The sequence below is a fragment of the Monodelphis domestica genome, chromosome 3, assembly GCF_027887165.1.
Source record: "Monodelphis domestica isolate mMonDom1 chromosome 3, mMonDom1.pri, whole genome shotgun sequence".
In the NCBI taxonomy this organism is placed as follows: Eukaryota; Metazoa; Chordata; class Mammalia; order Didelphimorphia; family Didelphidae; genus Monodelphis; species Monodelphis domestica.
Window position 1 is genome coordinate 428203834 of NC_077229.1, and position 16452 is coordinate 428220285.

The 16452-nt window shown below is 35.9% G+C and overlaps 1 protein-coding gene across 7 annotated transcripts in view; it reads left to right on the plus strand.

Annotated features, from left to right (window-relative positions):
* DCC (DCC netrin 1 receptor) overlaps positions 1-16452 on the plus strand; it is a 1370599-nt gene that overhangs the window by 1330087 nt on the left and 24060 nt on the right. For all 7 annotated transcript variants that reach the window (XM_007486716.2, XM_056824442.1, XM_056824443.1 and 4 more), the window contains exon 27: positions 1191-1403. In XM_007486716.2, the coding sequence (XP_007486778.2) occupies positions 1191-1403 (213 nt within the window). The remainder of the gene's footprint in view (positions 1-1190; positions 1404-16452) is intronic.

The following is a 16452-nucleotide window of genomic DNA, read 5'->3' on the forward strand; positions in this document are numbered from 1 at the left end:
GAGCACTGGGTAACTGATTTGTTTGACAGTTGACATGGCATGTTTAAATCACAGAAAAATTGGCATATTGGCTGTGAGATAATCGTGTAGCCAGAGCCAGGTTTGCACATTGGATTTCACTGATACCACTAGTTATAGTAGAAATAATGTTTTTCCCTCATCACTTATGATTATAGGGCCCAGCCAGTGCAGCCAATATAGGGTAGCAGTGAAATATATCTTACTGGCCTTCATGAAACAAGGATCTTAGCTGTGCAGTTTTTGTAACTTTTTGAAATGAATACCTACTCATATTGCAGGGGACAAGAGTAGGGGGAATAGTGAGAAAAGAGATAGGGGAATTAATTCCTTACTTGATGAGCAAAGAAGTCACACTAGACCCATGCTGTCACTCAAAAGTAGGCATCTGGGTAGCTCAGTGGATAGAGAGCCAGACCTAGAAATGAGATGTCCTAGGTTCAAATCTGGCCTCAGACACTTCCCAGCTGTGTGCCCAGGGTCACACAGCTGGGAAGTGTCTGAGGCCAGCCCTTACCACTCTTCTGCCTTGGAACCAATACACAATATTGATTCCAAGAATGAAGGTAAGAATTTTTTAAAAATGTAGGTATTCTTTCCCTCTTTCTTAAAACTGTTACCTTGAAACCAATACACAATGTATTGGTTTCAAGGCAGGAAAGCAATAAAATCTTGGCAATGGGGTTTAAGTGACTTGCCCAGGAACACATCAGTAGGAAGTGTCTGAGGCCACATTTGAACCCAGGGCCAGGACCTCCAATCTCTAGGTCTGGTTTTCTAACCACTGAGGCGCGTAGCTGCCCTCCAACCAGATAGTCTTAATCTTTTTTGTGCATCATGGACCCCTTCCCTGAGTAATGTTTTTAAATGCATAGAATAAAATATGTATGATTATAAAGTAAACCTACTGAAATGTAGTTATATTTTTCATTCTATAAAATATAGAGGGGAATAGTCCTTTGCTAATTATTAGCTTTTTCTTGAAACTATTCTCTCTAATTAAGTATCAATCTTGGTTATTCCAACAGTGTATCTAATTGTGGCATATTATTTTAGATACAACTAGATAGAACAGTAATTGTTGTCAGCACCCTGAAGTCAAGCCCTGGTTGCCTTTAGTTACAGCTCAAACATGTCCCTTGATTAATGTTCTTTTCTTCTTTTTCTTATAGCTGTTAGTGAAGGACCAACTCCCCAGCAGCCACCCATGTTACCACAGACACAGCCTGAGCATCCTAGCAGTGAGGAAGCTCCAAGTAGAACAATCCCAACGGCCTGTGTTCGACCCACTCATCCACTCCGAAGCTTTGCCAACCCGTTGCTACCTCCACCAATGAGTGCAATAGAACCCAAAGTCCCTTACACACCACTTTTGTCCCAGACAGGTAAGTGTCCCGTTTAGCAGCAATGAATATGCAGAGCAATCTCCAAAGTCTAAAGGACTTTAATAATGGTGGTGCTACTATCACTGTGGACAAGCGCCAGAGAAAGGAGAGCTTGTGCTCTATTTTCTATTCACATCAATGTTCTTCATACTTTGTAGTTGATATTTGTGGAGTCAACTTTAAATACATCTTTGGTAGTTTCAGTGAATTTCATTCCCTTGTGAAACTGCCTATTGATGTTCTGTCTTTAGTTAACCTTTCAGGGCATCCGCTTATTGGAAAGTGTTCTCATGATATGCCCACCAGACATTCCCCAACCCCACGTCAGCTAGACAGATGCCGAATCTGGACAGGTTTATGGGACAGTGAGAAGACACGGGGAATTATGAAGAAAAGTGAGGAACTTGGCAACTAGAAATATTGAGCAATATGGAGCATCTCCATTCAATCTGATAGAGAGCTCTAATGCTCAACTTCTTTTAAAATACCCTTTAAATTTCTAAATTCATGTTTAATTCATTTAATAACACTCAACTACAAACATAAAAGTCTAATTTTGATTTGCTAGGGAAAATATGCTCATATTCTTCTTTAGTTTCAGACTAACCAAGAGCAATATGTTAAAACTTCCCATTGATTAGATTCATCCAAACATAGAATATGCTGTCACAGGAACACTAGCTGCATATGGGCACTGTAGAGGAAAGACATGAGTTGGATAAGTTGACCCAAGGTCCTTTCCAACTGAGATCCTCTTATTCTTGATGTGGGGAATATCTTAGGCAGACAAAATAGAGAATACATAATGGAATGGAATTTTCATTATATTCCCTAATACTCAGTTTTTACTAGCCATTTGATTCTGGTTATTGAACATAATGTTTTTACAACACTATATATATAAATGCATATATATATATATATATATATATATATATATATATAATGTGATAGGAATGTCACCAAAAACACATGGATTTGAGAAGGAACATCATTGAATAGTGCAATTGGTAACAAAATTGAAAGAAGAGAGTGGTAGCAGCATTTGCTAAGTTCTGGGGTCCTTTCCTCTAATTTCAGTAACATTAAACTTCCTATTGAAAATCTATCATCATGCTTGTTCAAAATATTTTCATCTTGGGCTTCACGTTAGAAATATATATTTAACTAGTAATATATTAATCATTATCACATTTGAGATATCCTGCCTGTGTGGAAATGGAGTCAACAGTATTGTCCCCAAGAATACATTTTTAGCTAAAGAATTAGAGTCCCAATCAAAAAATGTAATGAGACTTGTGAATATTATTCAACCTTTTCCCCAATAGGATCTCATGAATTTTTTTTTTCGATTTTCTCCTTTGATTTCAGTCTTGTATGGTTGATATGTTCTTTGTCACATTTTTGCTTTACTCATTTCACAGGGTTGTTAGGAGGATCAAAAGAGATAATGTATGTAAAGTGCTTTTTAAACCCTAAATTGCTGTACACATGTCAGCCATCATCATTATCATCATCATTAGAATTGCTTTTCTAATTTTCTTCAGTACCTTCTCTTTTTAGTTTGAGTTTTCTATTGTATTTCATATTTCTTTCAACTTCTCTCTTTAGTTGTTTTTCCCTCTGTCTAATTCCATCCTTGATTTTCCTCTCAGGGTTATTAAATGTCTCATTCTCTGTCCTTACCCCCAATTCAATTGTTTCAACTTGATTCCTGCTTATTCTGAAATGGCTTACTTCATGCTTTGCAAATAGCATCTTCCTGTGTGTGTCTCTGACACATGGTAAATAGTGTGCTCTTAAGGGAGGGCTGCTGTTTATTCTCATGGGAAAAGAAAATTAGCAGACTGACAAATGTATTAGCAATGACACTAACCACAGACTTCCTAGCCTTGAAAGTGAAATACTTGAAGCTTTCAGCAAATTTCAGTTCTGAGAAAATCATGACTTTAGTCAAATTGATTGATGAAGTAGAGTCTTTCTCTGGTATAGATTTAAATTACCATAATTTTAATATAACAATAGAGAAATTTATGATTATTAATATATTTACCATTATTTGCCTTCAGCCATTGCTTTAAAACATAATATGAAGCAATGTTCTAATTAGAAAGTATATGCCAAAAGAATGAGTTTTTACTGTTTTTTCCTTCTTTTTTTAAACCCTTACCTTCTGTCTTAGAATCAATAATGTGTATTGGTTCTAAGGCAGAAGAGATGTAAGGGATAGGCAATGGGGGTTTACTGATTTTCCCAGGGTCACTAAAGCTAAGAAATGTGTGAGACCAAATTTGAATCCAGGACCTCCCATCTCTATGCCTGGCTCTCCATCCACTGAGACACCTAGACACTCCAGTTTTCCTCCATTTTCAAAGCATAAGAGTTAGAATTAATGATTAAGACATTTCATTATCTTAGCTGCTTGCCCTTGAACAAGTCCCTGGACTTGTTTACTTTTTGTCTCAATCTGTGATTTCATAGATATGGGGAACTCTTTGCACTGATACAAATCAAGACTCATATGTAACCTGTAATTTTTCTGGCAAGTTAAGAATGATTTGCTGAGAACTTAAATGATTTACTCAGAATCACACATGCAAGAATTCAGTAATTGATCCCAAACGGAGGCTGGGTCATTCACTAGAAAGAGGCCATTTGTCTCTGGAGCCAGAGGACCTAGGTTCAAATCCTACCATCAATACTTAGTACCTGTGTGCCCTAGGGCATGTTGCTTTACCTCTTTTGCTTTGTTTCTGTGATGCTGTGATTTTTCTGACCTCATGGTTGGCACTTTAGATAGTCTGTTTATTTGGAGTCTAAAATGCATAATCTTTAAGGATTTTTCTAGGAATTCTCAGACTCCCCAACTCCAAATGTGAAACTTCTGGAGCATTCCATTTCTTCTTCTCCTGTAAAAGGAACATGGTGCCATGCACCCTGTTTTATGACATGTAAGGCAAAGCTTGCTGAGGGGAGAGGGGTGGGGGAGATTTGCAATCACTGGTGGGAAGCATTCTGTAGGCATGATCTGGTCAGCAATCATTAGGAGCTCATCTTGCAGTCATTGTGACTGTGATTCAGTCCACCTGAAAGCTTGCCTTGGTTCTCTCTCCCTCTCCCCCACCTTGCTGAGCTAGAGTATTTAGCTTAACTGACTGTTAGATGTTTTATGGTGCTTCTAACAATTTCATCAGTGCCCTGTGATAGAGTGCTCCTGTTCCCTAATGCTTAATCTGAAGAGGGGAAGAACTGGGCAATCTTTCCTTTACATGTTCCATTGTGACTGCAGTCACTTCACTTTGCAAATCACAGACACAGACATATAAGTGATTTGGCTTAGTCCCCTTTCAGGTTAAATAGAAAATGTTTGATGGAATGTTGGGCTTATTGCATTATAGATCTGACATAAATTCCACAAAGGGCCAAGAAAGGAGATTTTTTCCCCCCTTTCCCAGTGAAAATTCCTTTTAGCTGTTGAAATGATCAGCTGCACTTTAAATGAACCTGGATTAAGAGGCCATTTGTCTTCTGAAGCAGTAAGTCTAAGGGGAAAGAAAATGTGACCCTTTTAATAGTGCCTTTTATATTGTAGCCCAGGTTTATAACTTGAGCTCCTTCAAGCCCTTGCATCTTTGTAAGGATGCTTAAGTGCTATATTTCCCTCCGTTTATATATTCCTTATATATATATATATATATATATATATATATATATATTTAAATAAGAAAACCCTGGCTATTCCCATCTTTTCAATCTTCCAAGGATCAATATGTCAGTGGACATGACAGGCCCCAGACTCACTTCATTGTACTGCGAAATTGAGTTTGATTTTTCCCCCTACAAATTGTGGCTTGTGGTCCAATTTGTCTGAAGAGTGAGCATGTGAGGAGGGTGGCAGCTGCTGACAGTGGACAGCAACAGCTACTGATTTATGTTTTATGGCTAGTTGGGAAGTCATGTATTCCTGCTGTAACCTGATCTTTTTGGCAGGCCTCATTTCAGTAAATATGCTTTCATAAAAAACTGCCCATAAATTATTGCATTACATTAGTCCAAGTGCCTTTGCCCAGCCACTTGTAGGCAACCATTAGCAATTTTCATCAGGGAGTAACACAAGAATACTTTGTTCGACCGAAATCCATCATAGGCAAGTGTCATAGGCTGAGGGGGAGGGCGGAGGTCTCTTTGCTTGGACTAAATGAATAGCAACAACACTTGTACACATTTGATTATATTAGATCCAATATCACCAGTCAATGATAGAAAATTGTCTTTATCCATTATACTCTAGCCCGTTGTCATTCATATTTAAACCCATGTGTTAATTTAAAGGTGTTTTTAGAACCTTCCTTGCCTCCCTAATAACAGGTTATTTGTTTGTTTTGAAGTTTAGACCTCCCTGTCTTGTCCTTGTGATCCTGAAGTGGTCATCCCCAATTAGGCAACATGGTGGACCCCAGCTCAACTCAACTCCTCACCCCTCCCATGTACCCATCTATATTAATGCAGAATTTAGTGCAGATGCCCAATTGACATAGACCACTGCAACTCAGAACTCCTCCTAGGTAATTACGATTGCAGACGCACATCCCTGCAATCTTATGTTTAAGATTTAGAATTTAAAGCTAGAAGACATAGTGAAGATCACCCTGTACTCTACAGCGGAAAAGTCTGAGGGCCCAAGAGTGGCAGAACCAAGGTCACAGAGGTAATTAATACAGTGGGGATCTGGAAGTCCTCTGTTTTACTCCACAGCCAGGGTTCTTTACATTTTGTCAAGCTGCTTCCCATCTTAAATTTGTTTAGTAAAATACCATGACTTAGCAAGTTAAGCTCTTTGAGGAACAGGTAGAAAAAAATAGCTCAGTAAATGCTTGTGGCAGTTGTATTGTGTCACATTGCCAGTGCCAATTTTGCAGAGCCCCATGGTAAAGAGACTATTTGCTCAAAGTCATATACATAATTAGCGCCAATGGTACATGCATTATGGAAATATACCAGAGACTGGAAGAACTTGGCTCATTGTCACTGGGACTATTTTAAAGATAGATTCTCTGTGAGGAGTCTTCAGAGAAGATGTTTATTCCCCTGAGCACTCCAAAAAGAATCCTTTCACAGGAGGGAGGATCAAACTGTTCCTCTAATTATTTGGGAAAATGGTTGGTGTTCTTTGCATTTTGGAAGACATTCTGCAATAGATATAGTGCCTGGTCCCTGTACTCTGGTCTGGTCCTAGCCCTGTTCCCAAACTTCTCATAATATATCACTTCTACAGGCAAAAAGAAAGATAGATCCTCTAACGGATGAGTCTTTAGACTCCTGAACAACCACGGGGAATGGGTAAAAAATGAAAATTCACGAAAGTAATATGCAAACATTTCAGTGACTGGCAAGTTAAATAATGGGATCAACGTTAGAGGAGAATGAGCTAGAAAGATATATTTCAGTGGAACTGAGGTAGAGTGGTAAACCAAAGGCTAAAGGCATGTAATTAGGTCTAAATTAGAATGGTTTTGGCCAAAGGCTGTGGTGGTAATTAGAAATGTGTGACTGATAGAAACTAAAACTAGAAGGAAAAAAAAAGACTTCCAAGAGTCTGTTTGACCATAAATAAAACTTGGATTAATTAGCAAATTGATACAATGAAAAACTATAGATTTTAAAGAATGTATTTATAATCTAAGTAAATATAGTTATAGAAAATGATCGTTCCTTGCATAGGACATTACTTAACACATTCACTGAGTAAATGTTTGGTAAAAGAAGGACTCAAATTAAAAAAGAAAAACTATTTACAGAGTCTCATAACGTAATCGAATGAGAAAGAGAAAAAACAAGTGATAGAACAAGAATGAGAGTGATGAGACAGAGACAGAGATGAAGAGAGACACAGAGAAACATACACACACAGAGAAAATGTTTTATATCATCTCTATCAAAAGCAGCATGATTTAGTTCATAGTACTGATATAAATGTCAAGTGAAATGGGTTCTAGTTCTAGTCTTTCATGTACTAACTATGTGACATTAGGTGAAACATTTAACCTTGATTCATCTTTCCCAAAGCATATAAGACAAAAGTTTCTTAAACCTAATGTCTTAAAGCAGATTGCTAAGTTTAAGAGTGGAAGAAGAGCACATTGAGGCAGGCTTGAAAAGCAATAGGGAATAGAGATGGGGACAAAGTTTCGAAAGCAACAGTCACTTAGTACAGATTCATTAAGTGTCCTAGGATCCATCTGAAAGGAAACAGAAGCTAGTGAAGTTAATAGTTCATTTGAACCCTTGTACCTTGGAAAACTACCCTCTACTACCTTTTCATTTTAGCAATTTTTAACTTAATCACCAACAAACACAAACATTTCAATATGCAAAAATAAAACATATAAATTACAATGAATTTATGTAACTGTGGGTTAAAAATATTAGATAAACATGCATTATAATATTTAATAAAATATAAATTGCATAAAATGAATAAATACACACATATATACTCACACTTAATAAGGAAGTAATAAAATCTATTTGTTCTATTTGATACTTTTTTCTTTTGTTATTTTTAATACATTGTATTAATGTTCTTTTTTAAAGATTATTACCACTGACCAACCTACCATTCAACTCTCTCCCCAAGTAAAAACCCTCCCTTGTAACAAAAATATAGTTAAACAAATAAAAAAAATCAACATATTGGCCATATTTGGGAGTGAATATCTTATTATACATCTCTTGTCCATTACTATTCTACAAAGAGATGGGCAACATGGTTCATCATCAGTCTATTCAAGTTAATTAGTTGGTGCTTTTGTTATAATGCTAAAGTCTTATTCATGTCTTTCCATATTTCTTTGAGATTGTTATATTATCAATGGAACAATAATATTCTATGATATTTATATATCCCAACTGATTCAGACATTCACCAGTTGAGTCATTTTCACTAGTTATATGGTACAAAACAGTATTGATATGAGTATTCTTATATGTCCAGGTCCTTTCTTTCTATCCTTAATCACCTTGGAATATATCCCTAATAACAACATTAATGGATCAATGGCCCAATTGAATGACTTTGGGGGCATATTTCCAAATTAGTTATCAAATTGGTTAAACTAATTTCCTAATTCCAACATCAAATTACTACACTTACTTTAACAATTACTTTAATGGAAAAGAAACAAGTAATTGGGGGAAAATATTCTTTACAGCGAATTTTTCCTAGGAAAAGTCTTAGATATATGAGTAATTGACACAAATAGATAAGAAAAAAAGTTCACATCAAGGATGTGAACAGGCAGTTCTCAAATTAAATACAAATTATCAATAACTATGTCCCTTGGAGTGTATGACAACTCAAAACAACAGAATTATTTTAATTTGGATTTTTCTTATGAGTGATTTGGAACATTTTTTTCAGACTCTTTGCTCGTTCAGACCCTTTGGCATCTATATGGATGCAGCTTTCATTCTTTACATATTTGGGTCAATTATTTATCTTGAATATTAGATATTAATCAGGAAAAATATAAATATTTTATCCAAGTAAATGTTTGCTTTCCAATTGAACTTACTTTGGTTGTATACATACTTTTCAATTTTATATAAATTTATCCATATTCTCCTTTATTTACCTCTAAGCCCTGTTTGGGTAATAAATCTGTTTCTGCCTGTCTCTGTCAATCTGTGTCTTTGTCTCTGTTTTTTTTTCCCTCTCTTTCTCTTTCTATTAAGGTCTGAATTTCTACATCCATGTCATATCCCTTGAAATAAAGTTTGGACCAGCATTTTACAACATATGCAATAACAAATTATGAATATAATTTATAGCCAGGCCATGCTTAGGAGGTGGTCTATTCCTAAAAGCTAGTATTTATATAGCAGGAAATTAGACTCTTTGGCAGATCATCAAGTTTTAGTTACAAAGGAGGAGGAGGATAATTGTGATATAATGGAAGAAATGAAAACAAAAACAAACAAACCACAGAGCTAGAAGTTGGGAGCAGTATCTCATTCTGACTAGATTAGATGATATCTCTAAACCTCAGTTTCCTCATTGAAAATGAGGGGGTAAGCCAGGTTATCCCTAATGTCTCTTCCAACTCTGTGATTCAATAAAATCTATGAACATTAACCACGTTTGATTGTCATTGAAAAGAGGATGAGTGATGAAACTCTTTGTCCTTGTGAAAGAAGTCAAGCAAAGGGGGAAAATCAAACTACTAGTATTTTTCTGTCCCCATCCTTGCAGAAGGCTATAGCCATCAAACCTTGCCCAGATCTTAGACCTTATTATGTGTTAACATTTATCACATCTGGAGTAATGGGTATTTTTGTTTCTTAATTTTCTATTTTATCTTGAGCCATTCATCCCAATTCTAGCTTGGACACCTTGGGATACAGGATATGAATAAAGATGCCTACATAAGGTTCCTGAGTTAGTAAAGTCCTTAACTGAGAAATATCTCATTGGGAAAGCTGTTTTTCTAAATGAAGGAAGAGTTTAACTATCAGCATCTTATTTACAAAGACGTCAATGACTTTTCCCATGGGAAATAGCTTTTTGAAAAAAAAAAAAGAGCCTTTCTGAAGTTTTAAAATGTGGACTTGCTCTGAAGGTTTATAGCTTTAATCTTGCTGGCAGAGGCCTGAAAGGAAATGCAAGTGACATATTAAACACCTTGTAGATTTCACAGCTTTAACTTTGATCTTGTCCCAGGAATTGGGTTGTATGTTTGTTCTTATTTCCAACTTCCCTTTATTTATCACTGCATTACTTCGCAGAAAGTGGAATGTTATTATCTTTGCAATAAAGGAACTTCTACCAGGCTTTATTTCTTTTTTCCTTTTCCTTTTCCTTCCTTCCTTCCTTCCTTCCTTCCTTCCTTCCTTCCTTCCTTCCTTCCTTCCTTCCTTCCTTCCTTCCTTCCTTCCTTCCTTCTCCTCTCTCTCTCTCTCTCTCTCTCTCTCTCTCTCTCTCTCTCTCTCTCTCTCTCTTTTCCTTTGATAGATGCTGAGATTTAAGTCCAATTGGCCTCAAAAAGAGAGCCAAAAAGATAGATTAGAGTAAAGCTCCATAGCACCAAAGGGAACAATATGATTCTTAGTACCTTTATTATTCCTAATGTTATTCCCAAAGTATCTTCCAGGCTTTTTCCTTATATAAAATGGGTCATTGCCTAGCTATATGAGTTATGTGGATCAGTAAAATATCCTCTATTTCTATGATCATCTAGACCATTATTCTCTAATTTTAGCTCTATAATTTAATGTATACAACTCAGTTTTAATTTATGATCAAACAAAGGCTCCTTGAAGTTTTTTAACTTTTTGTCTCACTTATCTCTGCGTTTTTAATTACAATCACTTATTTTTCCCTCCCTTTGACTCTTTTGAGATTACTTTTTTTCTCAGTTAATAGTGTAATATTTATAGGGAAATATGTAAGGTATTGAAGAACAGAGGATATGGAAGGTTTTGTAACGGGGAAATGAAAACTGTCATTCTTGTCAATATCTTCTCTTCAATTTCCAACTGCTGTTTGTTCCACCTGATTGGCAGAAAGTCCAAAACTTACTTCAGTTTTCCTTTCCACAATAGTGATGCCCTATATTTCACTTTTAAGCCAGGTTAGGGCATGTTAGCATAAGGAAGATAGTACAGCTGACTAGTGGGATGACTAAGGCAGGAGCTAGGCAGTCAGGTGGCAAAGTATATAAAGCACTGGGCCTGGAGTCAGGAAGACCTTGGCTCAAATATGGCCTCAGACACTTTGTGACCCTGTCACTTAACCTTTGTTTGCTTTGGTTTCTTCATATGTAAAATGAGTTGGAGAAGAAGGAAATGACAAAGCACTCCAGTATCTTTTCCAAGAAACCCTAAATTGGGTCAGGAAGAGCCAGACGCAACTAAAACAACTGAAAAACAGCAAGAAAAGACCACAGCTATGATCAGTGCTTAAAGAGGGCGCCATCTATCTTCTATGCCAAGGCTACTTATAGCCAAAAGCATAAAAGGAAGCAGAATAGGATTTTTACTGTTGATGCTTGTATTTCCTGAGTACATTGTGATAATTCCTAGAGGAGAGAATGCAGAGGAAACAGGCAGTTCATCAGCATCATGACTGTAAGGGTTGAGTATGTCTAGATATGTTTATCCTATATTAAGGGCATTCCTCTCATTAGTATTAAGCCCTAGAATTTGCTAACAAGCTTTTAGGTGTTTTGGGCATAGCTTACATTTCTAAGACGTGGTTATGAATCAACATTTTGGGGTGAACAAAAGATGTGTTCCTGACTAAACATTGAGAAAAGAGAATTCAGTAACAGGAAGGGCTTTTGATATCTTCTGGTCAAATTTCTTCATTATGTAGTTGAGTTAATTGAAAAAGAGTTTAAGGAATTTAGTCAAAATTGCATAACCAGCTGAAATCAAACCAAATTCTTCTCATTCCAAATCTGGTACTCTTTCCAATACCATCTTGCCTTTCATTCAAACATTCCCCATCCCTCATCCTCCCTCATGAGGATATATTTATATTCACAGAAATCATAGGACCTTGACAATATATACTATTCAGAATCCAAAACATACTAATAATATGTTAACATAGATGAGAACAAAAGTCACTGGATTTGTGAAATCATTCATTGGATGATTTTGGTCCAAACAGTGTCTTCATGAATTAATCAAGTAATTGGAACAAAAAATGTAGACTATCCTGAATTCTATTATCCTCATCTGAATGTTCATTTTTGTAAAAATGACAATAGTTGACATAGATATAAATGATATCTTTTCCAAGGAATATCCTTAGATCATTCACTTCTCTTCCCACTGAATAAGGTCCTATCTCCATTCCCAAGGAAATCTTGGGCTATTCCAGAATTTCATCTGGGTTAGAGATTAGATACAGGGGTTACTAGTAAACAGCATGGTCCAGAAGCCCTCTAGAGGGAGACAGCATGAAGGGGGCCTGGGAATTAAGGTGCTGGGTTTTAGACTCGCCTTTGTTACCAATCTTCTACACATTTCCCTGTGCCCTCATTTGTAGAAGAGTTCTTCAAAGTGAATAATAACTTGCCTCTCAGGGACATAATGAGAATCAAATGAATTGACATGTGAAGATGTTTTTAAGGTATAAAATATAAAGCATCATTCATTAGAAGAACCTCTTCTGTTTTGCAAAGTGTTTAACACTCATTATCTCCTTTGAATCTCACAAGATTCCAAGGAGGTAGCTTTTATTATCAGTTTTAATAGATGAGGAAATTAAGGCAGAAAGAAGATGTGATTTGTTGCAAGTCAGAGAAAGGATTTGAAGGCTTAGGTCTTGCAGTCTCCAACTCTAACACTTCCATTCTTCCATAATAAAATGGACTTTTTAAAAAGAAGTAGATATTGGCAGCTTTAAGGCTTGATAATTTAATGAAGATGCTCTTAAGCTGCTGTCCCAACTCTGACTGCTGTGATCTAATGTAAGGTAGAAATGTAAAAATAGTTATGTGGAGGAGCAAAGAGCTGAATATTATAATCCCAGAGCAGAGAGGAACAGGAATAGAAGATAATGAAGGAAGCCTAAAGAAAGAAACTTGGGAATGACATCACTAGTGTGTTATCCTCAAGAGTTAAGTTTCATTAAAGTTGTCTGGGAAGAAGACAGCTCTAGAAGAATTAAGTAATCAGTAGTGAGAAAGAGGAGGTGAATATCCACATTGTTTTTGAGTCTTGTTCTGTTTTGTCATCCTTTCTTGTTCTTGGAAAAAATACTGGAATGGTCGGTTCTTTCCTTCTCCTACTCATTTTGCAGATGAGGAAACTGAGTCAAAATGGTTAGGTGATTTGCCCAGGGTCACACAGATACTAAGTGTCTAAGGCCAGATTTGAACTCACAATGGTGAGTCTTTCAGACTCCAGACCTGCTCATCTACCCTCTGAATCACTTAGCTGCCTAGCCAAATATAAATATATTAATTATTTTATGTTAATACATACAGTTAATACATACAGGAGAAACAGACCAGTGGCAATAGTTGTTAACCTTTAAATTCTACCTTTTCTGAGAGAGGGGAAGATTTGAAACCAACTTCATTTGTATAAAGAGTTCTAAAATAATGAAATTCTTCCTACCAATGTAGATCTGTAAGAGTTTTGGAGAATTCTGGAAACAGATTAACTGATCTGTATAGGGTAACATGACCAGTTAGTATCAGAAGTAAAATTTGAATACAGGTTGGTATCACTCTGAGACTAGTTAGTCTTTTTCCCCTATATTATCTTCATTTTACACTTATGAAAACTAAATCTAAAAGAGGTTCAGTAACTTTGCTGAGGTTAGATTTATTGTCAGAGCCATCAATAGACTAAAAATTTGACTTCATGATCATTGGTCTTCTCACTTCACTTTAGCTAGAGAATTAGTAGCCAGTGGGGATAACTGAATCAAGGGAAGTTATTTTAAAGGCAGAGAAAGTTCACTCATTTCTTATTTTTTACCTCATTTCTTATATTTAGAAATATTTTGAGAAAATGAGTCCATATTTCTTCCTTAGTAAATATCTTTGGTTATTCAGTGTCTCAATGCCTAGAGATCATCATTCAGATTTATATAGATCTATGTGTGTTAGTATAGAAAACTGAGGAGACTGGGATAGATGAATGAATGAAAAAAAAAATTTGACCATTAGGCCAAGCACCCTGTTAAGCATCATTGATACAAGGTGGGAAAAATAAGATAGTCTGCTTTCATGGAACTGATTAATTCAATAACCAGTTTAAAAAAAAAATAGTTCAGTTGAAAAGAGTATGGAAAGGCCAGAAAGGTGTCAGGGTTCAAATGCCCTACAGATGGCAAGGTTTGGAGGTCCTTAGAATATATCTGGGTATTTGCCTAAAAGGACATGAAGTCCAGAGTGGGGGTGGCACATCAATAAAAGGAAGGGGAAAGTAAGCCTAAGGATTGGAGAAGACAAGATACTAAAGTTTCCATTTTTTTTTTTGTCTTGAGGGGAGGGGAGAGTGTTAGATTCTGACTGGTGTGGAAAAATGGTGAGGGATTGTTGGCAGATTTTTTAATATAATATTTGAGTGTCCTAGGACAGGAGAGAACCATGGTAACGTACTTTGTGTCTGCTCCTATTACAGATACCAAGAATCTTCTAGATTTAAAAAAATTAATGTCTAATATTAGTTTGTGTACTTGTAAGTTCCCTCTTTCATCTTTAAGTTGACCACAGAAAGAAAAAATATAGTTATTTTTAGATTCTAACTAATTGAGTTCCAATTTAATTGATATTTTGGTATAAAAAACTCAAGAATCTTTTTCCACATGCATATTCAATTGCACATGACATAAGGGGAATATTAAGAGCTATATTAAGGACTTTGTGAGTCTATAAAAGAAGCTGGCTGATTAAACCAAGTAAAAATGATGATATTTATGCAAAATATAGAATGGTTACCAGCAAAGCAGCCTATTTCATGCTAATAAGATGGTTGGGCATATGTGAGTTATGATGGCATTGTAAATATTCTACATTGTGCCTGCAACTGTAGGAAACTTGAATTTGAGTCTTTATAAGATTTCCCAAATATTTTTGAACATTTTCAGAAATAGCCCAATGCTATTTATTTTTATTTGGTGAATTGTGGATATGGTTTATCTGAAGGCTAAGACAGATTGTAGTTCACTGTCACTAATTAATGATGTCAGAAATCAGGCAGAATGAGAAATTAAAGGAAAATATTTTGTATGTTATTTTAAAGTGGAAAATGTTACATGAAAGATAATACCTTCCATACTTCTGAATGAAAAGTACAAAAGAAAAGACATTTACCTACTAGCAATATTGTGTTAACCTGTGATAATGAAAACAATGACTATAACTATATATAGCATATTAATATTTACAAAGCATTTTGAAATATCATCTCATTTTATCCTCACAATAGCCCATTTTTCAAGTGAGGAAATTGAGGCACATGTGACTTGGGTCACACAGCTAGTAAATAGGTTAGATTTGACATCTGGTCTCACAGATTACAAATACAATACTCTATCCATCATGTTAGTTATTGTGCCAGATAGGGAAGCTGGGAACAAAATGAAATGAGCATGGTTATGAGCAGAGACCTTCTCTATATTGTGTATTTCATGCAACAATAGCATAGATACTGAAATAATTTTAGGTATCCACAAAACTACTCAAAATATGAATACCTAAAAGGATATTATCAGGGCTAGCAATAAGACCTCACAGTAATAAAATATACTTACCTTCTCAAATGCCTGCCATTTCTCTCACCTTTCCCAGTTCATTTGCTAAGATAATGGAACACTTCCAGTGTTGGGGTCACCTATTCCAAAAATACCCCTCTCTTTTGTCCTCCTTATCCAGGGACATCTAATCTAAGCTGGTAGAATAAAAGGATAATTCCTCCTTTTCTTCTCTCTTCTCCTTGCATAGGGAGAGCCTTTGTTGACATTTAGATTAGAAATTGAACTTCTCACTTTGAATTGTTCCAGGCTTCTGTTGCTTCAGCCCTTTCAGTAGTGTCTGATTCTTCATGTCCCTATTTGGGATTTCCTCCTCTAACTCATTTTACAGATAAATAACTATGGCAAAAAGGGTTTTATGATTTGACCAGGATCACATAGCTAGTTAGGGTCTGAAGCCAGATTTGAATTCAGGAAGATGAATCTTCTTGAATTCAGGCCTGTCACTTTCTCCACTGCACCACCAGGTGTTCTGGACTGGAATATATTATATAAAGGCCTCTATTTAAAAAAAAAAAAGTAAATGAATCACACATCTTATGGAGGTGTTCCCCTGCTCCAACTCTCTGCTTTTATAACCAATCAACTCCTAAATTCGGGGATAGCTAGACAATACTTCATTCATTTCAATAAGCAAAACCTCAGAAGAATTTGGAAAAGTATTTCTTTGGAATTCTTTTAACTAATTTTCTGCTGATGATCTCTTTTCATTTTCTATAATTTCCTTTTTTTTTTTGGATTTTAATGTTGTCCCAGCAATTTCAATGTACAGGT